The following is a 24,576-nucleotide window of genomic DNA, read 5'->3' as shown; positions in this document are numbered from 1 at the left end:
AGATAATTAGAACGAGCCATAATATTTAAATATATGACTAGTCGCGCTGCAGAAATCATTTCCCGGTTAGGTACATCCTCTGAGGGCGACGGGAAAGGAAGTGGCAATGGCAGGATACATGTCACATGACCGGATACCTGTAAATGACTAGGGGCGCATGCATTATCTGCAACAATTCCAGTATGCTTTAAAAATTTTACCAGAATTTTTTCACGAGAAAATATTGCGACGCCTGAAGACAATATAGGATTTTAAGGACAACGAAAAATGTCAATGTTCATTATGTTCCAAGAAAAAAATTACTTACCCTCGCTTCGAATATATTTTATTTAAAGTGCTAAGCCATTCAAGGCAATTGGAGTTTATATAATAAGTCAGTAAACAATACGAAAATAAAATTAGCCAATTATTCAAATTGGTAAATTGGATCTCGCCTACAAATCCGATAGAAATGAGCATCTACTAAACCTGCATACATTAAATCCTCCCATTCTAGAAAAACCTGATTTTTCCGAGTGTGGATAAATTAATAAATAATTGTCAAATTTTAGACGTTGTTCTAAAGTTAGTAACATATTTTAAGAGTTTGTTAGAAATATCCCTTTTAGCCCCTCTCCCACGCAAGATGGCAACGTGATTGGTGGATAACGTTGTTGATTAGGGCTTCCAACAGGCTGTCGATGTAGCGCGTAGCAGGAGTCAGTGGTCCAGAGTGCTTCAAGAAGACCACTCTTCGGTGTTTGGTGTCGCGTTTCCGCGTAGTGCAGTGTTTGTGAATTTACACACCACGTGGATTACATCGGTAAATATTGCGTAATGTGAGCCACCCTACTTAATTATACATATGAGAAGATTCACACAAAACAGTTGCCACTTTTCGCATATTTAACGCAGGAATTAACGCGCCAAAAAGAGATGTGAATTTTTAATCACAAGTAAACATCGTTTCATTGGCATTTTCGAGTTAATTTTTGATTTCCCTTGCTTCTTCCTAAGACGCACAAATTCCTGTTGCTTACTCAACAAGTCTCATTAGGGTTTTAATGATTTAGAACTTTGAAATATTGTTTTCGTTAAGAATGCTTTACTTTGCTTCGGGTTTAATTCAAAATAAATTATGAACAGCTAATTGTAAAAAGGAGATTGCGTTAATCATTCCACAAATTCCAATAAATATTTAGTTTTAGTCTGTAATTAAGGGTTTTAAAAAATATCGTATGAAGCTGTGTAAAATTAATAAAGCTTTCGCGACTCGTTTTGATTCTATGAATTAAAAAGTGTCGGTTTAATAATTGACGCAAGCTCCCTATTAAAACAATCTGTCTGTGAGACCCCCACAATATCACATTTATTTCAATTTCGCTATCATGATTTACAAGGGAACGAACACTAGATGAGCAAGCTTATGGCATTGGCGGAAATACCCAGTTATATAATATTGGTGCCCTAGATATAGTAGGCATAATATAAACTTACGTACGTTGTAGCTATTATTAATCCAAACGATGCTATATTTACAATCAAATTTTTTTCAAAAAAAATAATAAGTCAATCTTTTGGCGAAATTGCTTGAAAATCGTTAAATCCGGAATCGCAACCCGGACTCATTTCCGGCTTAATGCAGACTCCAGAAAAGCAATACTCGAAATCCGATGTTTTATCTTATTCAATAAATACGATGCTTTTCTCTTTTTAACATCCACTGTTGCAAGAAATCGAGCGTGATAAGGGCCATAATTAAAATAGCAATTTGCTTTCAGTTCGGATATAATTACGTAGGACCGAACTGTTTCTCTGTTTCAAACGAGTTTCTCAGCTTAAACGCTTCCTCAAACGTGAAGAACAATTAATTCCCTTTTAAAGCTCGACTCTGGTAGATACCGTCTTTATTTATTTTCCACAAAAAATCAACAATGCGCAAAGCCTGTCTTCGCAAAAATCATTTTCACTTTCTGTCACGACTTGAAATGGACTTGAATCAATTCGAAGAGACTTTCGATACTTGTCTCGAACCGGAAATTAAGCCAGCAATTGACACTTTAAACATAATAATTTTTGAAATGTGGTATTGTGGTGACGTGTGACCGAATTGTGATTTGAGTTTTGGTGGCAGGTTGAGATTTGATCTGTAATGAGCTGACGTTTCGCAAAGTGTGAGAAGAAATATTGAGAGAATGGCCGAGAGGAAAGAAGAAGCGCAAGATTGCTTAGAAAACACCCTTAACTTAAATCGACACGAAGAAATCGAATTACAAACATTAACCGGTGTTCCAAATTCAGCGAATAAGTTACAGTCGCAGAAATATGCGAATGTACCTGAACGAGGGACGTGGGCTACAAAACTAGACTTTATTTTATCGGTAGTTGGGTTGGCTATAGGTTTAGGGAATGTTTGGCGGTTTCCTTACTTGTGTTACAAAAATGGTGGTGGTGCCTTCCTTGTACCTTACTTTATCACACTTATCCTTGCTGGTATCCCAATGTTCTTCATGGAGCTGGCACTTGGCCAAATGATGACGATTGGAGGGTTGGGCGTTTTCAAAATCGCACCAATTTTCAAAGGTAAGACGGGAATTGAGTCGCAAACCAAAATTCGTGAACTAAATTTCAGGAATCGGTTATGCCGCCGCGGTTATGTCCTGCTGGATGAACATCTACTACATTGTCATCTTAGCCTGGGCAATTTTCTATTTCTTCATGTCATTACGATCAGGTAATTCACCAAAATCCCCTCAACCTTAACTAAAACTAACAATTCAGATGTTCCTTGGCGCACTTGTAATAATTATTGGAACACCAAATATTGTGTTAACCCTTACGATCGTAGTTCACTAACTTGTTGGGAGCAATACAACCCTAATAACACTTTTAGCAAAATTTGTGCTATTAACCAACACAACATATCAGTAACTGAACTAACCGACCCTGTTAAAGAATTTTGGGAGTAAGTCACTAACTCATCCCCATTTAATATTAACACCGAATTTTAGACGAAGGGCTCTTCAAATTTCCGAAGGGATTGAACACGTAGGCTCGATTCGGTGGGAATTAGCCGGGACTTTACTTTTTGTCTGGATCATTTGCTATTTCTGTATTTGGAAAGGTGTGAAATGGACCGGAAAAGTGGTCTACTTCACTGCTCTTTTCCCGTATGTTCTACTCACCATTTTACTGATACGAGGAGTTACTCTGCCTGGCGCCATGGAAGGCATCAAATTCTACGTTATGCCCAACGTTGCAAAACTGAAGGAATCCGAAGTCTGGATCGATGCAGTCACCCAAATTTTCTTCTCTTACGGTTTAGGTTTAGGCACGTTGGTTGCTTTAGGCAGTTATAACAAATTCACCAACAATGTATATAAGTAAATCAGTGCATTTTTAGTCGCTCTAATATTACTAAAATAATTTTCCAGGGATGCTTTAATTGTGTGTTGTGTTAACTCAAGCACGAGTATGTTTGCCGGCTTTGTAATATTTTCAGTAGTGGGTTTCATGGCGCACGAACAGCAAAAACCGGTGGCAGAAGTCGCTGCTTCAGGTATACGAAACCGCAAATGTAATTTATCTTAGGTAGGAATTTTCAGGACCTGGATTGGCCTTCCTGGCGTACCCTTCTGCAGTTTTGCAACTTCCGGGGTCACCACTTTGGGCTTGCTTGTTTTTCTTTATGATTCTTCTAATAGGTTTGGATTCGCAATTTTGTACCATGGAAGGCTTCGTCACTGCCATCATCGATGAGTGGCCACATGTCTTGCGAAAAAGAAAAGAAGTCTTCATTGCGATCGTCTGCGCATTATCATATGTCGTCGGATTATCGTGCATTTCAGAGGTATGGCTGTTGAGAAATTAATTCGAATACAAACTTTTTACTAGGGTGGCATGTATGTGTTCCAAATTTTGGATTCGTACGCCGTCAGTGGTTTCTGTCTATTGTTCTTGATTTTCTTCGAATGTATCGCAATTTCTTGGGCCTTCGGCGTTAACAGATTCTACGATGGGATTAAAGAAATGATCGGCTATTATCCCATCAGTTGGTGGAAGTTTTGTTGGACGATTACTACACCAGTGATCTGCATTGTATGTTTATTTTTTTTTATTATTTAGTTGTCTTAAATATTCTTTCAGGGCGTGTTTATATTTAATCTGGTTCAATGGACACCGGTTAAGTATTTGAATTACGAATTTCCACTATGGGCTCACTTGTTTGGCTGGTTTACTGCGCTTACTTCCATGTTGTGCATTCCTGGATACATGGTTTGGATTTGGATGGTTACTCCGGGAGATAGAGAAACGGTGGGTATATGTTTTGTAAAAATGTGTTTTTTGAGTTTTGATTTTCAGAAAATTCGGCTTCTTGTAAGAATAGAAGATGATGTCCCTACTGTTCGAGCGAAAATGCAGTTGGAATCATCGACAGTGGCAGTATAATTTTTTTACCGAACTTTCAGACGTTTTTTTTTACCGTGTCACATCTCGTCTTCCACTCAAATTTTCATTAGTGTTCAGACAGCTTTGTAATTAAGCAATTAGCATGTTTTTATCTAATTGTACTGTTGTATTTGTAAGTTTGTATACTTCATACAATAAGTATGAATTTTATCAAGAGTACCACGTACAAAATTCTTATACAATAATTTTAGTTACGTCACTCATGATGTTTAAATGTTAAAAATGTTAAAATAAATTGGGATTAAGTCCTCTATTATACAATTAGCTTCATATTGTCATTGTTTAATTTATTAACTTTTTAGTGATAAGAGTAGACTCTAAGAAATATAGTGTTTAATGCATATTTAACTTGATTAATAATGTACAATAATAATTGTTGTAAAGATATATGTCGCTTCTTCAAAATACAACAAGTTTTGGAAACACTTTTTTATTGAAAAATCCTTTAACAAAGTCAAATCTGGCGCAGTTGTGTCAAATAGCTATTGAGGATGCGCAGTTCATTTTATTGACGGACCGAAGACTAAACTGCATAAAAATCGAACATAACCCCACTGTAGCCCAAACCCCATTATTAAAAATGTTCTTATGATAAATCTTACAAATTTAATGCAATTACCGAAACATATCTGCTTTATTTCCTGTTAAATAATGAAAGTTTGTTAAAAACAACGTGCCTTTAATGAATGTGTCTAGACGGGTCTTAAAAAATCAGGAAAAAAATCATTTATTATGGATAGGAAAATGATATATGCCTTCAGAGGCTGGATAGCCTTTGTTGCATTTATGGATCTCGGTACAGCTGTGCGAAGTTACATCGAAAAACGATCTTTCCTAAGTAAAACCTTCTCAGAGACAGATTTTGTTGATGGTAGGTGGTTATCAGGGTTAACTTGAATAATATTTTCTGTTATAGAGGAATACACTACCTCGAGGATTTTGGGTGTTTATTCAATTTTAAAAGCTTTAGCTTTAATTCACTGTACACTCTACATACATTACAAACCGTAAAAATAACACCCCCTGTACCGTTACAATTTACTGTTTTTGCCTTCTAGGGTTGTCAGTATGGGGATATTCTCGCTCCTCGTGACAATTGTAATGTATCTCACAGAAACGCTGTATTTTCGTGCAGCGACTCTGAATTTTTATGTTGTTTTTCCTTGTGTTTTAAATTGTAAGTAAACCGCTCCAATGGAATTAAAATAATTCTAAAATCTCTAGGTGTCACACTAGGGGGACTAATCTATTTGCCAAAAAAATTGAGAATATGGGATCCGTCTCTTGATTGTGATGATGAAAATGTCCAGTTGCTTAAACAAGCAGGAGCCATGAAAAGGCGGCGCCACGTTAGAAAAAACAACTAAAGGATCTTTTTTCTCAAATATAATGCCAAAGATCAGCTAGTCATTTTGTACATTTTTTTATTTATTTTTTGTAGATAGTGTTAAGTGTAGGGGTAATTTTTTAACTTATTGACGCTTTTGCTAAACATTTCACATTATTATAGGGACTGTTCATAGATGACGTCACTAAATTCAAGTTGAATAAAGCAATTTTAAAGTAAATGACTCTCTCGACTTAATTACATACTTCTGCATCGATTAAAAGAATTTATAATGTAAAATATTTGATAAAATAACAAAGAAAAGTGTCAAAATTTGCCCTAGTAGTAGTATATTTGGACATAGAATAAGCCCGTTTGTTGTTTTGACAAAGAATATTAGAAGTGGGGTTATTCTGATGTTTCATTTCCGTGATGATCCCTTAGTCAAAAATATAAAAAATTGACAAAGTAAATTATTATTTTTACAACTAGTTGTGAAAAAATCGTTTGCAGCATGAAATAGCAAAAATGCGAGATAATTGAATTTGTCGAAAACTGATGAAAATCCGACCAATCAGAACGTAACTCAATCTAGAACGCGTTATACACTGACACAGTTCCAGCTCTCCTTCCTTTTCTCTTCCTAATATGACTTTAACGACGTACGTCTTTACCACACCACACACTTCTTACCTGCATATTCAAACGCTTAAAACTATTCAGTTGCCTGGTCCGATAATTATTTTTGTTAGTGTATCGTTCCTAAGTGTTCCTTTTTGACGAAAACCGTTTAATATGGCCACAACTATTCCACCACGTAAGTATAAAATTTTATCTCGACTTATTAATTAAATCTACTTGAGATTCGCGCACAGGTAATTTGGCGGGTTTTTTGTAATAGATATTGGGACCCAAAGCCGCATATTTTGGAGGGTGGCCCTAAACTGGCCAGTCAGAACTTACCCTCGAACGGCGTCACGATTCCTACACGTGGTTTTCATTCAATAAGTGTAATTATAGATAATTTTTTTTGTTTGTATGCAGTTTAATGAAGGAAAATTGTCCGAAATCAAGCTTTTTATCAGTTTGGAAAAATCACCTGTTTTATTTTAAATACGTAAGGTTATCTGTTAAGAGTTTAGGGTGATAAAAAAAATAATTTAAGGAAAATTCTGCCCAGTCATTATTGGTACCCACTCCAAAATCATTGTGGGATTTTTAAATGTTGGATGATTCATGACGTAATGTAAATAATTGGCTATCATAAAAACAAAAGAGACCGCTGTTACACATGACTCGCAGATTGTTTATCAATTATAATTAAGTAATTGGAAGCATTTGTTTCCGTATGACATAACTTTAGTTGAAAATATAAAATAAAATATTTTTGTGAAAAGTAACAACAATGATCATAACTGCAGATTGTTTTAGTAATACTTGAATTCCTTATTATCGATCGCTTTGATTGTATTGTGTACAATCAATGGTTATTTAATCAGTACATTTGAGAATTATCATAGAAAAGGCTTATTTTTAGTAGCATAATGAATAAAGATGAGAAAATCGTCGCTTATTTCTTTTTTGATCTGAGATGGAACTGGCGGGAACTTTTGTAAAATACTCGTATTTAATAATTATTTAGCAACCTTGAAAATGTGTGTTATTGAAATACGAATGAAAGTCATCTAATCGTGTATTTTAGTTCTGTCAATAATCTCGCCGCAAACAGATCACATCTTATTAGAATGCCGTTGCTAAAAATAGACGACGATGGTAAATTTGCAAAGAAGAAATTGTAAAAACGACAAATTATGTTTTTCCAGATGCCGCAAATTCGGAGGTTTGTTTGGCCCTTTACCGGAAATCTCTCAAATCCAAAGAAATGGACCATGGAGGGACACATTTCGACGGCCAGCACCCCCATGTCTTTATCACACTTGGAGCTTCGGTAAGTTGCAAAAATGCCAAGTGTCATTGACTAATCAATACTTAGGGAGATTTAGCGAGAAAGAAAATCTACCCCACGTTGTGGTGGTTGTATAGAGATAATCTCCTGCCGCTCAACACAGTATTTTTCGGCTATGCCCGCAGTAAGACGTCAGTCCAGGAAATTAAGGAAAAATGCAAGCCATACATGAAGGTAATTATCAATGACTCATCTCCTATTATTGTATGCACTTTATGACATTGTCAAGGTGAGAAGTGGAGAAGAAGACCGATTTGAGAACTTCTGGAAGCTGCATTACTACGTGGCTGGATCGTACGACTCAAGGACCGACTTTGAGAGACTTAACCAGGAGATTTGCCCCTTTGAGAAGGGCCCAGCCGCGAATAGGGTGTTTTATTTGGCTCTGCCACCCTCTGTTTTTGAAACTGTAACCGTTCATATTCGAAATTCGTGCATGGCCCAAAAGTAAGTCGTACGAGTCGGTTGACCTTGTTCTACTTTCCACTTTGCAGAGGCTGGACAAGGGTTATTATCGAGAAACCTTTCGGTCGCGATTTTGACTCTTCGCAAAAACTGTCAAACCATTTGAGCTCTCTATTCACCGAACAGCAAATTTACCGGATAGACCATTACTTAGGGAAGGAAATGGTGCAAAATCTCATGACCCTGAGGTAGATTTTCACAAGATTTAGCCAATCGTGACTTTATATCCGTAGGTTTGGCAATCGTATTTTCAACCCGACTTGGAACCGAGACAACATTGCCTCAATCCAGATCAGTTTCAAGGAACCATTCGGGACTCAAGGCCGTGGAGGGTATTTTGACGAGTTTGGTATTATCCGAGACATCATGCAAAACCACCTCCTCCAAATTTTGACTCTTGTCGCAATGGAGAAACCAGCGTCAGTCCACCCTGACGATATTAGAAACGAAAAAGTGAAGGTTTTGCGATGCATTAGAGTAATTGAGCGAAAAGATGTGGTTTTGGGCCAGTATGTTGGGAACCCGAATGGGGAAGGTGACGCAAAATTGGGGTATTTGGACGACCCGACTGTGCCCAAAGATTCAGTGACCCCCACCTACGCCTTGGCCGCTCTCCACATCAATAACGAGCGATGGGATGGAGTCCCATTCATTCTTAAATGTGGAAAAGGTGGGCGATTTTGTTATCATAATCATGACATTCATTGCATAACTTGTCTTAGCCTTGAATGAGCGTAAAGCCGAAGTCCGGATCCAGTTTAAGGACGTCCCTGGAGATATCTTCGACGGAAAGCCGAAACGTAACGAACTGGTCATCAGAGTACAACCTGGTGAAGCCTTGTATGTCAAACTGATGGTGAAGACGCCAGGAATGGCCTTCGATATGGAAGAAACTGAACTGGATCTGACTTACGGCCATAGATACGCAGTAAGTACTCGTGCAAATGGTTGATTTAAGAGTTATTTTTCTTATCCCTAGAATGTTAAATTGCCTGATGCGTATGAAAGGTTAATTTTGGACGTATTCTGCGGCTCTCAAATGCATTTCGTCCGGTCAGATGAGTTAAGTGAAGCTTGGAGGATCTTCACTCCACTTTTGCATCAAATTGAAAGTGAAAAAGTTAAACCAATTCCCTATGTGTAAGTGTGTTATCCAGATTTAAGGAACATTTACATTTTAACTATTTTAGGTATGGGAGCCGTGGGCCTAAAGAAGCCGACGAAATGTTGATGAATAACAATTTCACTTATACAGGCTCGTACAAATGGGCTGCCCCCAAAATGTGATCTATGACATGACACCATTTTAATTTACATTCCAGAAAATGTATAATGGTTGAGGAGTATATTTTTATATTTTAATTTAAACTATAACTTATATGGCAATAAAAGTGGTAGTCGAATTGATCTTATGTTTTATTTAATCCTCGGTTTAATCCAAAGCAAATTACAAGACTTAATAAATACATCATCTTAGTTGAAGTCTATTTACATATCATACAATTAAATAAGGTACAAACGTGACTCAAACTCGATTCTGTAAAATAAAAAAAAATAATAATTAAAAAAAGATTTGGCGTTTGATCGCGAACTTACAACCCCACAATTGATTAGACATCGCTTGTAGCAAGAAAATTAGTTTTGTTAGAAAGTTATTAGAATGACAATGACCAAATTATAAGTCAACGTAAAAGTTAGCAGAAGCACATTCGCCCAATTTAAACACCCAAAACAAAACAAAAATAATTACCAAGGTCTAATATCGGCTTGTAAAATGTGGTCGATAATTCTTTGAACAACATCCGTACTTCTAGCCGAACCCCCCAAATCTACGAAAAAGTCAACCATTATTGAGAAAAAATAAAATAAATATTACCAGGGGTGTGTATTTTATCCTCACAGATGGTTTTCTCAATAGCGCGTTGAATAAGTTCAGCGTGTTGTACATGTCCCAAGTGGTGTAACATATCTACTGAGGCACTCAACATAGCGATGGGGTTAGCAATGTTTTTTCCCGCAATAGCTGTCCCCGTGTTTCTAGTACCAGGCTCAAAAATGGCGTACTATAAGAAAAAATATCAAGAAAAGTGATACAATTCAGAAAAAAAAATTACATGGTCGCCATAGTTTTTACCAGATAAGAGACCAGCGCCCCCTATCAATCCACAAACTACATTAGAGACTATACTTCCATACAAATTTGTCATAATCATAACATCAAATTGGTGCGGCTTTGATACTAGTTGCATGCAACAATTATCAATAATCATGTCGTTGTGTTCAATTTCGGGGTAATCTTTTGCTACCCGTTTTGACGTTTCCAAAAAGAGACCATCTGAAAGTTTCCTGCAAGCAATGATCAGTCGAAAATTCGAGTTTCTAATTTTCTTACATAATGTTGGCTTTGTGTATAGTTGTAACTCTCTTGCGACCATTTTTCTTGGCATATTCGAACGCAAAACGTGCGACTCTATCTGAATTTGATTTGGTTACAACTTTCATACTTTCAACAACTCCATCAACGCTCTGAAATTTACTAGAAGTTACAAGTCCCCAAATCAACCCCCGATCAAATCACCTCATGTTCCAACATGGCGTACTCTCCCTCAGTATTTTGCCTAATGATGACAATGTCAATATCCTTTTGTCTTGCATGAACTCCCGGATATGATTTACAATGTAAAATATTTACATACAAATCTAATTCATTTCTGATTGCCACATTTCGGGAAACGATACTCGCGTCCTCGCTTTTTGTTTCAATGTTGCCTAAAAACAACACTCCAAAAACGGGCATGATTGGCAACCGTGCAAACCTTTAATGGCAACGCCGTTTCTCTTGATCGAAGTTAGGGCATAGTCAAGATCACTATTTTCATCTCCAATTTCTACAAGTTCAAAATCAACAGGGGCTCCTGCATATTTGAAAACCTCTGTAACATATCCCATCAATTCGGGACCAATTCCACCCCCTGGTAACATCGTGACATGATGACGGCCCCCATACATTGCAACAGGGATAGGTTCCTGAAACTCCCTGAAGGACTTTTACGCGAAAAAAATTGAAGGAACTTACGACTTTTTTAATAAGGGGTGTCTTGTGCTGAATTTCAAAAGCTGACATCGTTGATTGATGCTAAAATTTCATCAATATTTATATTAAAGGTTATGCAATAGATGCGTACTCACTCTTAAAACAAGTTTTCCTAAATCGAAAGGCTTTTTAAGTAATACTCTCGAAGCCATTTTGGTATTTCTGTGGCTTAAAAACTGCGGTAATCCTTAAAAATTTATTTAAAAATAGAAATTAATGTAAATTGAAACTGCGATCTTAATAAGATGGCGCAGATGTCATGACACGAAAAGTGGAACAGTGGCGCCACGCTTGAAAATCGAAAATGGAAAATTTACTGGCGGATGTTATAGAAATGATAACTCAGTTATCGAAATATTATTTAATGATAAAATTCAGTGGTCGCTGCGCGACCTGAGAAGCCCCGGAGTCTTCACAGGAGCACAAAAACTTTGATTTTTTTGCTTTCATCCATTCTATTAATTTTAATAAATAAGTAATAAATGGATAAATTTATTCAATGCAGGGGTTCATTTAGTCTAATTTTTTGTGGTGTTATACATGTTTTGTTTATTTTTAGTTTCTAAAAAAAAGCCTGGTGTCGCGGTTAAAAAAGTTTGGGAACCACTGACTCTAGAAAAAATTATTAAAAAATTGAACAAGTGTAATTGCTTTAATTCTATTAAATATTTCCTATCTGACTTGAGTACTAAAGGTCAAAATACATTATTCTAAAAATAAAAAAGCACCAGTTTTATTAAATTAATGCATTAATTATTTAATGCAAATAAAATTATTCTCAATTTTTTACGAAACTGTTAATACTTAGTTTAGAAGTGACTTTTTTAGTACTAATTTCGTCAGTGAGGTATTATCATCGATAGAATTGTTCACTTTTCTTAAACATAAGTATTTATACAGGGGTGCGCCAGAACTCGCGCCCCAGAGAAAAATTTCAAATAAGATAAAATACCAGGAACATAAAAAAATGTTTAAAAAATTCTATTTGTCAAAAAATTTGACATTTATTTTTGACATTTGACATTTTTTTATACTGATGATCTTTTATAATTATTTAGTAAAAGTATAAATGTTTTGCCAATAAATGCCACAAATAATATTAAACAGATGATACAGCTTCCTTGTATCCTCTTCTGATAGCCTGTAGCAAAAAAAAAACTTGAAAAATATTTTTCCAACAGAAATAAATAGTCAAAGTGCAAAATTTAAACTCTCATAACTTTTAAATTTTTATAGATAGAATTTTTTTAACATTTTTCCATATTCCTGGTATCTTACCTTACATGGTATTTTTCTGAGGCGCGAGTCCTGACGCACCGTGTATAATGTATAAGGAATTTCTTTCTGAGGGGTTTGAGTCCACTTTTTTTACAATAATGAAAAGAGTTTTACTATGGGTTATAACAAGTTAACTAAAAAACAGTCTGACTAACCTGAGAGCATAGCAAATGTGTATGGCACTTACTTTTTGACGTAAAATACAAAACTAAAGATATTAAAAAAATTCCTCATGTCGTTTTAAGTTTCAAAATTTCATATGTATACCTCTTAAAATAAACTTGTATATGAAATAAAACACAATTTAAAAAACCGCAGTGTGTATTAAAACATGAAGCTTTAAAAGGTTTGCAGTATTACAGAAATATTCTATGTAAACAAAAAATACTGGCTATCAATTTATAAAATATGGTTGTGACACTACGTATACGTAGAAAGTTTATTATTTGCAGGAAACCTTCTCAACATTACCAGTAGTGAGTGTAATCTAAAATAGAAAATTTTAAAATCAAAGATGAAACATCTAATTTAACTAACACAAAACTAATATATATAAAAAAATGCAATATAAACAATCAACAAGAACACATTTTTCCATTTCTCTGACCACTTGTGTCCTTAGATATTGAAAATTTGTCTTCATCTTTCAGTGACTCTACATTCAATAAAGTGTCGTTTTCAAGTATCTGAAATAAAAAAGTTATATTTAAATTTTTAGTCCACATACGCTACCACTTACTTTTTTAACCAAAGCATTAGCTGCTTCATCTATATTAATATTATCTTTAGCTGAAGTTTCAAACCATGTTGTAAACCCATTTTCTTTACAGTATTCGTCCATTTTACTGGGATGGTTAACTAAACCCTCCTTTTGTTGGTCACACTAGAAAATTGTAACGATGAATATTTTTGTCTGCAATACAAATTATTTATTTTCAATTCAATATAAATATTAAACCTTGTTTGCAAGAAGAACACAAGGAATTGGAGACCCATCGGATAACTGCACTTTCGAGTCCAAGTCAGATTTCCACTTTGCTACTGACTCAAAAGTATTGGTTCTAGTTACATCAAAAACAATGAAGGCTCCTACAGCTTCCTTGTAATAAACTCTAGTCATATTGCCATAACGTTCCTGTCCTATAACTAAAATATTTTCCAACTTATTTAAAATGCCTCACTCATTACCTGCTATATCCCATAACTGAAGCCTTATAAGAGTATTGTCATCCCAGTTGAGTACTTTTAATGCAAAATCAACGCCAATTGTTGCTCTGTAATGTTGTGTGAAGAAGCGATGAACATAACGTTTGATTATAGACGTTTTCCCAGCTCCCAAATCGCCGATCACAAGAATTTTGTATAAATGGTCCTTACGTTCAGTTGTTTTATTTGCATAGGACTAAAAAATTATAATTATTTCATCACTGACATAATTTTCTAATGTTTCAATGTAAAGTAATCAACCAATCAAAAAAATCTAAGGTACTTAAAAAATTACATAACTTGAAAATAAAACTAACTTTAAAAAAAAATTATTCTCATTTTTATTCTTAGTCACAAAAAAAATAAACAGAACATTTTAATCCGAATTTGTTTAGTTCCAAATACTTTCTGCGCATCTGTATGGACTTAATTATTTCTTTTTATTAAAAAAAAATTAAATTAGAAAAACCTTGACATTTGTTATCATATTTCTCGTGTCTTATAACTTTTGGCTAATACTGTATATTTAAATAGAAGAGAATATATTAAATTTGTCATGTTCTATACATAATATTTTATTCCCATAAACGATACTATGTGGTTTTTTAAGCATTTGTTTTATTGGTTGTCAAAGTCCTTGCTGAACGATATCAACTTTCCTATCATATCAATTACAACCATTTTTGTTAGTGCGCTACAGACTATTTACTTTCAAAAAAATGTTTTTCTTATTTGAAGAAGAATTTGCTGTTTCATTATTTCAGATGTAGGAAATACATTTTTTCTCTTGATGAATGAATTGTGTTAATGTGTGGTTAAATAGTCGTTACACTTTATCATGTTTGTCTAGGAATAAATCTGAGTGTATCTGATAATGATGTTTGTGTAGAAAAAATATCAATGAAACTATTACCACAGTAGCTGCCGGATCACAAATAAGGTCACCATAGGCAGGCATATCTTTCAATGTTTCCAAAGACTTGGTTTTTTCAGGCACTTTAACACTAACGCGATTTTGACTGATTTCCGCAATCACTCCCGAATTGTCTGTGTTTTTCGCTAGGGCTTCGGCACTTTTCCACGATTCAGAGAGATTGCTTTCAGATACGGACTTAGCAAACATTAAACTATCATCGCCTTCGGGAGTTTGCCGTCCTAAGGGCGACGTGGAAGTGCTCGGGAGAGATAAACTGACTGGCCCTTCTTTTGGATTTCTCGACGGCGATTTTGATTTGAGTTTAATTTTTTTTATTAAAAAACTTGCTTTTTTTGGTTTTAAAAAATTCGACGATTTTGGCGGAATCACGACTTTTTTTGTGCGCTTCTGGTGAGTTACTTCTTCAACAACAGTTTTATGTTCAGATGGCACATCGTTTTTCATTTTTGCCGCATTCAAATATTACGAGCTAAAAAGCCGAGTTTAGACTGATGATAACAATCTGGAGGTGTAGCAAAGTAAAGGTGTGGTGGGGCGGACCTGGAACCGCATTAGGTATCCACCACAGGAAATTTTACTCTACAAGAGTTGTACAAAAGTTGTTAATGCGTAATTACTTCATTAATTACATTATAGTTAATTTTAAACTCTAAAACTAATATAGATCTTAAAAAAACGTCGATGAAATTTAAAAAAATACTGATGATAGGTGGTAACAAAATTAATTAATCAGTCAAAGTGAAATAATATTTTAATCATAAAATTAGTACTACAAGATTATTTTCATTCGATCAAGTATAGGTATGGCTTCTGAGTCCTTATATTGTAATATTATAGTTGACATCATTTCAATGGCTTCAGAAACTAACTACTTACCTAAGAAAATGAGTTATTTAAAATCATTATCGGTAATATAAATAAGTGACAAAAATAAGTAAAGCAAGATTTTATTAATAATCATAAAAAATTGTGGTAACGTATAGGTGTCTCAGTGAGTTGAAAAAGTCCATTAGTTACCTTTAAATGCTAAAATAAAAAAAATAATATAGGACATTGATAGGTACTAATCTATTCCATCGCCTAAAATTATTTTCAACTATACAGCCTGTCTCAAAAATAAGTTACAATACAAACTTGTGTTTTTTTTAATGAAACACCATATGTCTCTTAGCGTTTTTGGATGTAGATTTTTATGACAATGTTTATTGGTCGATTGTGCTTAGTTTTATAAATAAGACGTTTATTTTTGACGAAAACATGCACTTTTTAAAATTTATTAGACAAAAACTAAGACATGTAGAAATATTTTTTTACTACCGTAAAGAAGAAGGTACAAGCTATAAGGTTGTAACATTTTTTTAGTGTTTTGCATTTGCAAAGATAAAAAAATAAAGGCGTTTGTTAAAAGTTCAATAACCTAATAAAAATCAATGGAACACCCTATTTATTGTTTTTGCATTTAAAAGATTATTAAATTGTCTTTCTAAAATTGTTTACTTTTAGGTGTTTATAATTAATAACTAAAAAAATATTTAACGTTAAACATTAAAAAAAAATACTATTGTTTCAGTAGCCAAAAAGTGTACCTACAAGAGATGGAAGAAATATGATATTAGTGTTAAACTGAAACCATTATTCTTTATTTTTACAATAAAATAATTTGAATTTCAGTATTTATAACGACTTTTACAATTTCTGGATAAATCAACGGATAAGTTATCCGTGGCGGAATTACTATGGTTGCCATAGTATCAACAATGCTCAGATATTGATAGGGATTGTTGCTACAATTAATATTGAATGTTAAACATCTTTTCATTCATCAATTCTAGACATTAAAAGTTTATTTTTTTAGAGAGACAATTTATCAATCTATTAGATGCAAAAATAAAAAAGAGGGTGTTCTATTTAATTTTTTTAAGTTATTTAACTTTTAACAAACTTCTTAATTTATTAATCTTTACAAATGCAAAACACTAAAAAATTGCTACAGCTTTAAATTCAGTACTTTTTTCTTTGCAGAAGTAAGAAAAAAATTGTTTTAGCTGTCTTAGTTTTTGTGTAATAATTTAAAAAAAAAAAGTCTTATTTCTAAAACTAAGCAAAATCGACTAATAAAAGTTTAGCGTAAAAACATTGTTTTAAAGAGCTACATCCAAAAATGACGATGTTTCATTTAAAAAAACACAAGTTTGTATCGTAACTTATTTTTGAGACATGCTGTATGGTTGAAAATAATTTTAGGTGATGCACTAGATTAGTATCTATCAATGTCCTATACATTTTTTTAAATTTTACCATTTAAAGGTCACTAATGGACTTTTTCAACTCGCTGAGAACCCTGTATGAGTAAAATTTAATAACATTTCGATTAAACCAAGACAGGAGTGATCTTCTAAGGGAAAAAATGGTGACGTCTATTTCAATTTGTATTTTTTTTTATGTAAAGCCACTTTAAACGTTACAGAACATATATCGATATTCTTGAATACGGATTTTATAACCAATTATTTATTCTTCAGGACCTATGAATCAAAATTTATTAGGTATATTCATCATCATCAAAATCTGAATGTCGGTCAAAGTTTATTTTACATTAAAATAAAAACATATCAGTAAAATCGTCTAACCAAATGGGAACTTTACTTCCTTCTAGAGCAATATTTTGTACAACGTGTAACAAGAAAATAGAAACATGGAATGATCTAAGATTCTCAAAATTGCAATTTAGAAGTTGGTACGCAAGATTCTTTTTCGCCGCCCTGCCCCCACCCCTGAGTGCGCCACTGGTTTGACACATTTCTAGATACAAAATATTGTTCCTTAATTTTTATTCTTACCGTTTTGATATTTTCGGTGTTATTTGTTTTTTTGTTGCTTTTGATAAAGTTATTGTTATTGGGTGATGGAGGAGGCGTGAAGAGTGGTAAAGCATCATCCGATAAAACGTCACTTTCGTAATTGTAATCATTAGAATAGAAATATCGTTCACGTCTTTTATTACGTTCACTACGCGTTCGACGGTTTAACCGTCTAACTGGCGCTTCTTCAATCATTTTTTGATAGCATTATACGAAATAAACTAACTTACAAATTCACACGACACTGTCAATTAAGTATTTAAAATAGTCCGATAAATACGAGGGCCACTGACCCATAATTATTATCTGTTATCGCATTTGACTCTTAACTTTACGTCCATTTCTGCAAAATAGCTGATGGAACTCAAAATAGAACAGGGAACACGTCAAAATTAACCGACGGTCTTTTTATGACAAAAATATGGTTTTAACATTAAAACTGAAATGTCACATTCAGCAACTTATTATTTATTTATTCCCATAATAAAAAAAAATTCAATAGTGAAATAAGTTTTAATTTGTGAAAGAAATATTGAAATGGACATTAATAACTAATAAGCACTTTAAACCTTTATTTGAAAAAAAATATTAAAATAACATTAGTAATGATTAATACTGAAGAGAATGTTTTCTTATAGAGTAAAAATGTAAAATACTATTTTACGGATCTAAATATAAATTCTAATAAAATTTCGTCTCAAAAATTGGAATGTATTTTAAAAAGAATTAACTTATTATAAAGTATGTAAAATCTAATAAGATACAGATAAAGACTACTCTAGTAGCAATCAATATAGTTTTTAAGATTTTTTTGTTAGTTTAGTATACAACAAATTTTCTCCAGAAATTTGGTACACTACATACATTTCTATAAGGAATTTTGAGTTAAGTTGATGTATAAAAAAGAGCTAGAATTTCTTAACGTTTCAAATTTTTTTTATTAATACATTAATAATAAAAATTTTAATGTGTTATCCACTTGTGCACCTTATGAAAAATATCAGGAGCGCCACTGGTATTTACTCTGTCACGTTTATGATAATAACTGATAAGGTGGAAAAATAGAGTAGGTGTCAAAAACAAAGCAAGCTACCTTAAAAGGGAGGTAACTGATGCCTTGAATAAAATAATGTAAATGTTGACTTACCATTTCAATGTGTTCGGTCTTATTCTCCTTATTGTGTTGATAAATACATTGGTTTTGGCGCCAGACACAACAGTAAAATCTTTCTTCTATCAATTTTTCTGACTTAAGACACTTTCGGATAGCAACGGTTTTACCTATAATCGCTGCTACCATTTAATAATCATATATGTATTAAAACTAAACTTGTCAACGAGTTTCAACCACAACTTTAAGTCTCTTTACATTGACCGCTGATTACTGATAAGTTTAGGATAAATAAACTTCAGTTTTCTGATAACACATGCTCATGATTTACGTTACAGAAACCTGCAGTGAGATTTATTTACGGGAAACAAAAGGCTGGATGCATAACATGAAGAAATTGTCAACAATATTTGCTTTTCTAGATATGTTACAGATAATTGTCCATGTATTAAGGTCATAAATGTTGGCAACACAAAATACAGAAAGAGTAAACACTATAAACTGTATTCACGACCAACGATTCAAGACGTTAGTATATTGAAAACAAGATTACTCTCTTAATATACAAAAGAATTTCAAGTATTATACATCAAAGTGAAATTTTTTAAATCTACAGGCCGATACGTTGAGATTAAAAAAAAATGTAATACCTTTAAAAAAAGAACAAAAATGCATAAATGCTGAACTTGAAAACAACATTACTCAGTCATTTTTGAAGTAATCAGTCTTGGTTTTTGTGAGATAATTTAAAAGAATATTCTATAGGCCGTTGCGTTGGCATTTTTTTGAAAAAGTGTTTGGTTTTTGAGATATTGTGATTGATGTTTTGTAGAGATCTAAGATTATTTATTATCTATGAGAGTTTTAATAAATAGCAACATTAATCAGACAAAATAATTTATTATACAACAAATTTACACCTATTATTAATTACACAAATTTCGCCTGCATAGTAACTAAATTGTACATCTGTAAAAAACATAATATTTGGACTACAGTATCTGACAATATTTTGGTTTACCAGCCCTGCACCTACAAGATATTTTTTGTATAAGATTGGTTGTAATTTCACATCCTGTTAGGTTTTATTTCATCATCATGAATGTATTAATTTTTTCTTTATTATTTCTTATAAATTTTACAAACATTCCCAGTAATTTTGATATGTTTGTTTTGTAGTTGTTTCACGTCACACCATTTCGAATAATTTTTTAATTTAACGGATATTATATATACAGGATGACCCAGGGATTCGTGTACGCTCTATAACTTTTTTTCAATCCAAGTTATCTACATGATTTTTTTTAAACGATAGATCCAACAATGAGGCACATTATAAAAATATTTCTATTCATATACAGACAAGTGTCCCAAATAAGATACACAACTAAGTTCCGTTTTTTTAAATGAAAACCCCAATTTTTTATTACATTTCTGGATTTGCCACTAAATTGTCAATATAACTCACCTGGTTTCTTAGACTTACCTGTAATAGTTTTTGACTTATGCCAATTATTTGTATTTTGTCATTTTCAAAAAATCGTAGTACGCGATGGAACATCGACTCCGAGTTTGCCTTTATCTCAGAAGACGCGCTAAAGCTTTAGGAATCAACTGGAAAAAAGTTGGTTAAATTATCTTGAATAATTTTGAAGTTATGAATTTTTTATGGGTCTATGTACGATGTAATTTTGACACATAAATTGGCATAAGTCAAAAACTGTTGTAGGTAAGTCTAAGAGCCAAAGGTGCATTATATTGACAATTTAGTGGTGAATCCAGAAATGTAATAAAAAATTGGGGTTTTTATTTAAGAAACAGAACCTAGTTGTGTATCTTATTTGGTACAACCTGTATATGAATAGAAATATTTTTATAATGTGCCTCATTGTTGCATCTATCCTTTAAAAAAAAATCATGTCGATAACTTCGATAGAAAAAGAGTTGTTGGGCATGGACGCACCGCTGGCTCACCCTGTATATTATATCGATTTTTTATTTTCATAGTGACTTTCTACACACCGACTTGTCAAAGACAAAATAGTACTTGTTGAAGGATGTACTTAATTAATGACGGAATAAAATTGAATTAATAATTTATACCTACATAAAAATGTAAATGTTATAATATTTCTGTCTTCGGTTAGAAGTAAATAAAACCAATTATTGCTGACAATCTGTGACTATAGTACTACTGTTATGAACTCCAGTTCAAAATAAAAATGAAAAGAAAAAGTGAAATAAGTAGGTAAATCTGGTTACAGTAAACTGTAATTTCCAATGTCTTAGCTAGGACACAAACTGTAAAAAGTGTGGCTGAACAACCAATGCCACAATGAATCCGGATGTCCCATGGTTTGTAAAAAATAGAGGTTTTTGCAAAATTTTTATTAGATAATTCTCAGAACAAAGTTAAAGGCACTGTAATTAAACAAGTTACAAGAACACGTTAATAGTACTATTTCAAAAATTAAACCAAAAAAGTCTTCTGAAAAATATAACATTAACTAAATTAACTGAATACAAACTCTGAAACAAATATAAATTTAAGACAGGTCACGTTACATTAAAACACCTATCAAACAAAATCACAAAAAAATCGAGTAATATCACTGTTTCCTTTAGATAACATGCAAAAAACATTTCAAAATGTAATATTTAAGTACTTTAGAAAAAAACACGAAAAATAAATTAAATTCTAACACCACTGGTAAAAAATCACAAGTTGATATTTTGGAGACATCATTTTACTGACTTTCCTCTGGAGTTTTTGGTGCTGAAAAAAACATTTAAGATGCAGTCATTAGCAGAAAAGTTTTCTTACTCTGATCTTCCTCTGGATCTGTCACCAAGCAAACGTCCACAAAATCAGCTAAAAAATTAATACAATACAAAAGAATTGGCTACTATGAATTTCAAACCTTCATCAGGGTATGCAATTATAGTTTGGGGGGTACATTTGGCACATGGTGGTGCTTCATCCTGACTAGTAGTCTGCTCATCAGTCTTCTTTGTTTCAGTTTTCTCAGATCCTTCAACATTCAGTCTTGCCAATTGATCTTGAACGGCCTTCAAGTTTTCTTTAAGCAAATGTAATTCTTGTTCTTTTTTGGTCATTGTTGGACTCGCCTTCTTAGCCTCTTCAGTTTTTTCTTGTGGTTGACTAGGAGTAGGTTCAATTCCATAACTTTTCAACAACTTCAAATAATGACTACGATCAACTTGTATCTGACGGCATAATTTATTCAATTGTTCGACTTTCCTTTCAAGACTTTGGAGATACAAATCCTGATTTTTTTTCAACTCGCTCATCTCAATCAAGGCTTTCATACTGTCATTAAATTTATTTTTCCAAAACTGTGCTTCTTTTTCCAAAGCCGCTACTTGCTTAGTCATGTTAGCGATTTCTGTTTTAAAGTTATCAAAAACATTCGCGCTTTTGGTCATTGTTGATTCAAAATCTTGGTACTGATTTTTGTATACGTCAATATGATCTTGAAGACCTTTAACTGTCTCTAAGAGGACGGTACAATTGGCCTCGCTTTTTTCAAGGTTACATTTCATGAGTTCTTGCTCTTTGGCATGTACTTCTTTTTGTGCCTTCATTTCCAAGTCCATTTTAGATATAGTAGCTTGGGAAAATTTGCGCTCTAATTCCAGCTGATGCGACATCCTTGCAATATCCTCCTCACGTTTTTTGAATTGGTTAAATAAATCAGCCAATCTAGCGGTCATTCTGAGATTCTCCTCGCGTAATTTTTCACTTTTCTCCTTATTTTCGTCCATCATGTTGTTAATGTCACTCAGCTTATCAGCAAATTTTGAAGAAACCTCCTTGCGGCGTTCTTCCTCTTCCTTTATTTTGACCAAATTTTCCTCCTAAAAACATGCTGGAATTAATGTTCTTAAAAAAAAACTATGTTACCTTTATTTGTTTATTTTGTTTCTGCAGTTCACGGCACAAATTTTCAAGCCGAGCTCTAGCTACCACACTTTTTGCTAATTCGCTTTGGTGGTGATCCCTTTCTCTTTGAATAGCTGAATTGTGTTTCAACAGTTGCTGATTACTGCCCGTCAGTAACCGGACTTGGTCATGCAAATCTTGATATTTCTCTTCAATGTAAGACAGTTTGCTTGCTTCATCCATCGCTGCAACCACTTTTGAAATATTCTCCCACGATTTGGGGTCCTTCTTACGATGTTTTTTCCTAAAAACAGCCGAAGTAACTGCTACTGCGGCCCCTTGATCACCGGCCGCTGCTGTAGCCCCTTCAACGCCGGCCGCTGCAGCAGCCCCTTGCTCCTGTTCTTCTTCCATAGCCGGCTTCTTGCTGTCAACCTAACCTTAAAGAATGTAGAATTACCAACAGTTTCTAAACATTTATTCACAGAATAACGTAATGCTGCTTAATATTACTCACAACTTGTTAATTGATATCACAAACGTAGCACGTTTTTATCAAAATAGAATGTACTATCTGAGGACCGACAAAATTTTTATAACGGACTTTTGTTTTGAAAATCTCTCAACGAACAAAAGCCAACTTCACTCGACACAACCTGCTACTTGTTGCGCGGTAAAATTTAAAAAAGGTTGACTCGCACCACATTTTCAAAAAAGTACTTTTTAATTACTCATTAGTCATCACAAAATTATAATATACCTTAAAAATATATAAACAACAAATATATTTTGTTTATTGATGTTCATTCTATTACAAATCACTGATACCCACTTCTGAGGTTTAAGAAAATTCACAAAAAATAGTCATTTAGATTATCTCTAAAATTGTACTAAATATGAATAAAAAATCACTTTTCACTAGACTACTAGACTAGTAAATTATAATAGAAATGAATTTCAAATGTAACAACAAATGAAATTAAAACAAAGCAAAAAAGAAAACAATTTTAATAACAAGCTACACATTGAATATGTTAAATAAGAGTCCTTTTAAGTGTCTAGAGGTTAAAGGTAAAGCCGTTGGTCAATCTTATTACAAAAATAAGGTTAACAAAAACCACGTGATAATTTATTTGTGAATTGTGATGAAATAAGAAAAGTAGTATCTCACCTAAACGATTAACAAAATACTGTAACACTAGCTAAAACGTAATTAACAATTATGTTGAATTCCGAAGGAAAAATCGAAAATCAGTAAACTTTCCAGCTTTAAAATAGAGGGCAATACAACTGATTTGTTTTATTTTTAGGAATCAACTAGGTAGGACAAGTTATTTTTGGATTTAGTGTTTTAATGATGGTGTAATATAAGAAAATCTTGTTAACAAAAACTTGCGTTCACGTAGCTTTTTGTTTATTCTTTAAGGGCCCATGCCAAAGTATATTTGGTTGCCTAAAATTGTATAAAAATCAAATCGGTTTGCTATAAAAAATTATACACTAAAAAAATTTGGTTATTCTACTACTAAAACAAAGGTGGCGCGGGTAGGTAAGCGTTATATCGACAATTTAGTAACCGATCCAAAAATGTAACAAAAATTAAAGGTTTTCATTAAAAAACAGAAGCTAGTGTTATTGTAGGGCACCTGTATATGAATAGAAATATTTTTGGAATGTACCTGTCGATCTTACCGTTACAAAAATCAAGTTGATAGCTTTGATAGAAAAAATAAAGTTAAGGAGCTTGCACGCATCTCTGGGTCATTCTGCATGTCTTAATTTGTATTTTTTTTGGGAGTTGATTTTTACTTTGCAGGTAGTATTAACGGGCATATCATAACTAGTTAAACTTATTCACATATCACATAGTGATATTAGACTCGAAATGGAGTCTGTAGGAGTTTTAAAGCACAAATTATTAAAATTTTCTGTCCCAAAAACGGTCCCATCGCATGAGCACTATCAAGCCTCTCTTATC

General features: G+C 33.3%; 6 protein-coding genes across 15 annotated transcripts; 3 read left to right on the top strand and 3 right to left on the bottom strand.

Moving 5' to 3' along the window:
* The first annotated feature begins 678 nt into the window (after nt 1-678).
* Nucleotides 679-4,863, top strand: LOC123006274 (sodium- and chloride-dependent GABA transporter 1). 2 transcript variants are annotated; one of them, XM_044400643.1, is made up of 10 exons: nt 679-802; nt 2,114-2,562; nt 2,612-2,713; nt 2,761-2,944; nt 2,991-3,362; nt 3,414-3,538; nt 3,585-3,829; nt 3,874-4,077; nt 4,126-4,293; nt 4,342-4,863. In XM_044400643.1, the coding sequence occupies exons 2-10, from the start codon at nt 2,175-2,177 to the stop codon at nt 4,426-4,428; spliced, it is 1,875 nt and encodes a 624-aa protein (XP_044256578.1). In that variant the 5' UTR covers nt 679-802; nt 2,114-2,174; the 3' UTR covers nt 4,429-4,863. The 2 variants fall into 2 exon arrangements, with proteins under 2 accessions (XP_044256578.1, XP_044256579.1); XM_044400644.1 differs by having other exon boundaries at nt 714-818.
* Nucleotides 4,864-4,988: 125 nt separating this feature from the next.
* LOC123006277 lies at nt 4,989-6,017 on the top strand. The gene is made up of 4 exons (XM_044400650.1): nt 4,989-5,320; nt 5,366-5,456; nt 5,508-5,626; nt 5,674-6,017. The coding sequence occupies exons 1-4, from the start codon at nt 5,182-5,184 to the stop codon at nt 5,814-5,816; spliced, it is 492 nt and encodes a 163-aa protein (XP_044256585.1). The 5' UTR covers nt 4,989-5,181; the 3' UTR covers nt 5,817-6,017.
* Nucleotides 6,018-6,443: 426 nt separating this feature from the next.
* On the top strand, nt 6,444-9,614 carry LOC123006275 (glucose-6-phosphate 1-dehydrogenase). Of its 2 annotated transcripts, none has more exons than XM_044400646.1 (9): nt 6,444-6,593; nt 7,600-7,724; nt 7,770-7,916; nt 7,972-8,189; nt 8,237-8,395; nt 8,441-8,877; nt 8,930-9,135; nt 9,187-9,347; nt 9,398-9,614. In XM_044400646.1, exons 1-9 carry the CDS (start codon nt 6,572-6,574, stop codon nt 9,492-9,494), a joined length of 1,572 nt encoding a protein of 523 aa, XP_044256581.1. In that variant the 5' UTR covers nt 6,444-6,571; the 3' UTR covers nt 9,495-9,614. The 2 variants fall into 2 exon arrangements, with proteins under 2 accessions (XP_044256581.1, XP_044256580.1); XM_044400645.1 differs by lacking the exon at nt 6,444-6,593 and adding an exon at nt 7,389-7,549.
* LOC123006276 (isocitrate dehydrogenase [NAD] subunit gamma, mitochondrial-like) lies at nt 9,606-11,560 on the bottom strand. Of its 2 annotated transcripts, XM_044400649.1 has the most exons (9): nt 11,397-11,560; nt 11,284-11,343; nt 11,024-11,234; nt 10,786-10,976; nt 10,600-10,733; nt 10,322-10,553; nt 10,084-10,270; nt 9,958-10,036; nt 9,606-9,744 (listed from the first exon to the last, which is right to left on the bottom strand). In XM_044400649.1, coding segments are annotated over exons 1-9 (1,152 nt in total). In that variant the 5' UTR covers nt 11,454-11,560; the 3' UTR covers nt 9,606-9,743. The 2 variants fall into 2 exon arrangements, with proteins under 2 accessions (XP_044256584.1, XP_044256583.1); XM_044400648.1 differs by lacking the exon at nt 9,606-9,744 and having other exon boundaries at nt 9,954-10,036.
* A 1,322-nt stretch (nt 11,561-12,882) lies between these two features.
* Nucleotides 12,883-19,031, bottom strand: LOC123006266 (ras-related protein Rab-38). Of its 4 annotated transcripts, none has more exons than XM_044400623.1 (6): nt 18,731-19,031; nt 13,768-13,981; nt 13,538-13,719; nt 13,319-13,462; nt 13,117-13,265; nt 12,883-13,066 (listed from the first exon to the last, which is right to left on the bottom strand). In XM_044400623.1, the coding sequence occupies exons 1-5, from the start codon at nt 18,881-18,883 to the stop codon at nt 13,155-13,157; spliced, it is 804 nt and encodes a 267-aa protein (XP_044256558.1). In that variant the 5' UTR covers nt 18,884-19,031; the 3' UTR covers nt 12,883-13,066; nt 13,117-13,154. The 4 variants fall into 4 exon arrangements, with proteins under 4 accessions (XP_044256558.1, XP_044256557.1, XP_044256555.1 ...); XM_044400622.1 differs by lacking the exon at nt 18,731-19,031 and adding an exon at nt 17,563-17,923; XM_044400620.1 differs by lacking the exon at nt 18,731-19,031 and adding an exon at nt 14,699-15,365.
* A 2,043-nt stretch (nt 19,032-21,074) lies between these two features.
* On the bottom strand, nt 21,075-24,017 carry LOC123006575 (alpha-taxilin). 4 transcript variants are annotated; one of them, XM_044401161.1, is made up of 5 exons: nt 23,770-24,017; nt 22,620-23,033; nt 21,616-22,573; nt 21,519-21,566; nt 21,075-21,470 (listed from the first exon to the last, which is right to left on the bottom strand). In XM_044401161.1, exons 2-5 carry the CDS (start codon nt 23,010-23,012, stop codon nt 21,442-21,444), a joined length of 1,428 nt encoding a protein of 475 aa, XP_044257096.1. In that variant the 5' UTR covers nt 23,013-23,033; nt 23,770-24,017; the 3' UTR covers nt 21,075-21,441. The 4 variants fall into 4 exon arrangements, with proteins under 4 accessions (XP_044257096.1, XP_044257094.1, XP_044257093.1 ...); XM_044401159.1 differs by having other exon boundaries at nt 22,620-23,038; nt 23,770-24,016; XM_044401158.1 differs by lacking the exon at nt 23,770-24,017 and adding an exon at nt 23,116-23,348 and having other exon boundaries at nt 22,620-23,038.
* Nucleotides 24,018-24,576: the final 559 nt, after the last annotated feature.

Source organism: Tribolium madens, unplaced genomic scaffold (assembly GCF_015345945.1).
Source record: "Tribolium madens isolate multiple individuals breed KSU strain unplaced genomic scaffold, Tmad_KSU_1.1 Scaffold_2;HRSCAF=44;Tcas5.2_LGX, whole genome shotgun sequence".
NCBI classification, from domain to species: domain Eukaryota; kingdom Metazoa; phylum Arthropoda; class Insecta; order Coleoptera; family Tenebrionidae; genus Tribolium; species Tribolium madens.
This window is presented reverse-complemented; position numbering and strand designations above follow the sequence as displayed.

What these genes read in the sequence shown, in the direction of transcription:
- LOC123006274 (XM_044400643.1), top strand. Translation starts at nt 2,175, where the DNA reads ATGGCCGAGAGGAAAGAAGAAGCGCAAGATTGCTTAGAAAACACCCTT. An exon ending in CTTCATGTCATTACGATCAG is followed by an intron (nt 2,714 to 2,760) that starts GTAATTCACCAA and finishes CTAACAATTCAG; the next exon opens with ATGTTCCTTGGCGCACTTGT. An exon ending in TTCACCAACAATGTATATAA is followed by an intron (nt 3,363 to 3,413) that starts GTAAATCAGTGC and finishes ATAATTTTCCAG; the next exon opens with GGATGCTTTAATTGTGTGTT.
- LOC123006277 (XM_044400650.1), top strand. Translation starts at nt 5,182, where the DNA reads ATGGATAGGAAAATGATATATGCCTTCAGAGGCTGGATAGCCTTTGTT. An exon ending in AGAGACAGATTTTGTTGATG is followed by an intron (nt 5,321 to 5,365) that starts GTAGGTGGTTAT and finishes TTTCTGTTATAG; the next exon opens with AGGAATACACTACCTCGAGG. An exon ending in CTCTACATACATTACAAACC is followed by an intron (nt 5,457 to 5,507) that starts GTAAAAATAACA and finishes TTTGCCTTCTAG; the next exon opens with GGTTGTCAGTATGGGGATAT.
- LOC123006275 (XM_044400645.1), top strand. Translation starts at nt 7,522, where the DNA reads ATGCCGTTGCTAAAAATAGACGACGATG. An exon ending in GCTAAAAATAGACGACGATG is followed by an intron (nt 7,550 to 7,599) that starts GTAAATTTGCAA and finishes ATGTTTTTCCAG; the next exon opens with ATGCCGCAAATTCGGAGGTT. An exon ending in CTTACGGCCATAGATACGCA is followed by an intron (nt 9,136 to 9,186) that starts GTAAGTACTCGT and finishes TCTTATCCCTAG; the next exon opens with AATGTTAAATTGCCTGATGC.
- LOC123006276 (XM_044400648.1), bottom strand. Translation starts at nt 11,453, where the DNA reads ATGGCTTCGAGAGTATTACTTAAAAAGCCTTTCGATTTAGGAAAACTT. An exon ending in ATACACAAAGCCAACATTAT is followed by an intron (nt 10,554 to 10,599) that starts GTAAGAAAATTA and finishes CATTGCTTGCAG; the next exon opens with GAAACTTTCAGATGGTCTCT. An exon ending in GTAAAAACTATGGCGACCAT is followed by an intron (nt 10,271 to 10,321) that starts GTAATTTTTTTT and finishes TTTTTCTTATAG; the next exon opens with TACGCCATTTTTGAGCCTGG.
- LOC123006266 (XM_044400621.1), bottom strand. Translation starts at nt 15,166, where the DNA reads ATGAAAAACGATGTGCCATCTGAACATAAAACTGTTGTTGAAGAAGTA. An exon ending in GTGTTCTTCTTGCAAACAAG is followed by an intron (nt 13,463 to 13,537) that starts GTTTAATATTTA and finishes ACAATTTTCTAG; the next exon opens with TGTGACCAACAAAAGGAGGG. An exon ending in CTAATGCTTTGGTTAAAAAA is followed by an intron (nt 13,266 to 13,318) that starts GTAAGTGGTAGC and finishes TTTTTATTTCAG; the next exon opens with ATACTTGAAAACGACACTTT.
- LOC123006575 (XM_044401161.1), bottom strand. Translation starts at nt 23,012, where the DNA reads ATGGAAGAAGAACAGGAGCAAGGGGCTGCTGCAGCGGCCGGCGTTGAA. An exon ending in AACAAAATAAACAAATAAAG is followed by an intron (nt 22,574 to 22,619) that starts GTAACATAGTTT and finishes GCATGTTTTTAG; the next exon opens with GAGGAAAATTTGGTCAAAAT. An exon ending in AGATCCAGAGGAAGATCAGA is followed by an intron (nt 21,471 to 21,518) that starts GTAAGAAAACTT and finishes TGTTTTTTTCAG; the next exon opens with CACCAAAAACTCCAGAGGAA.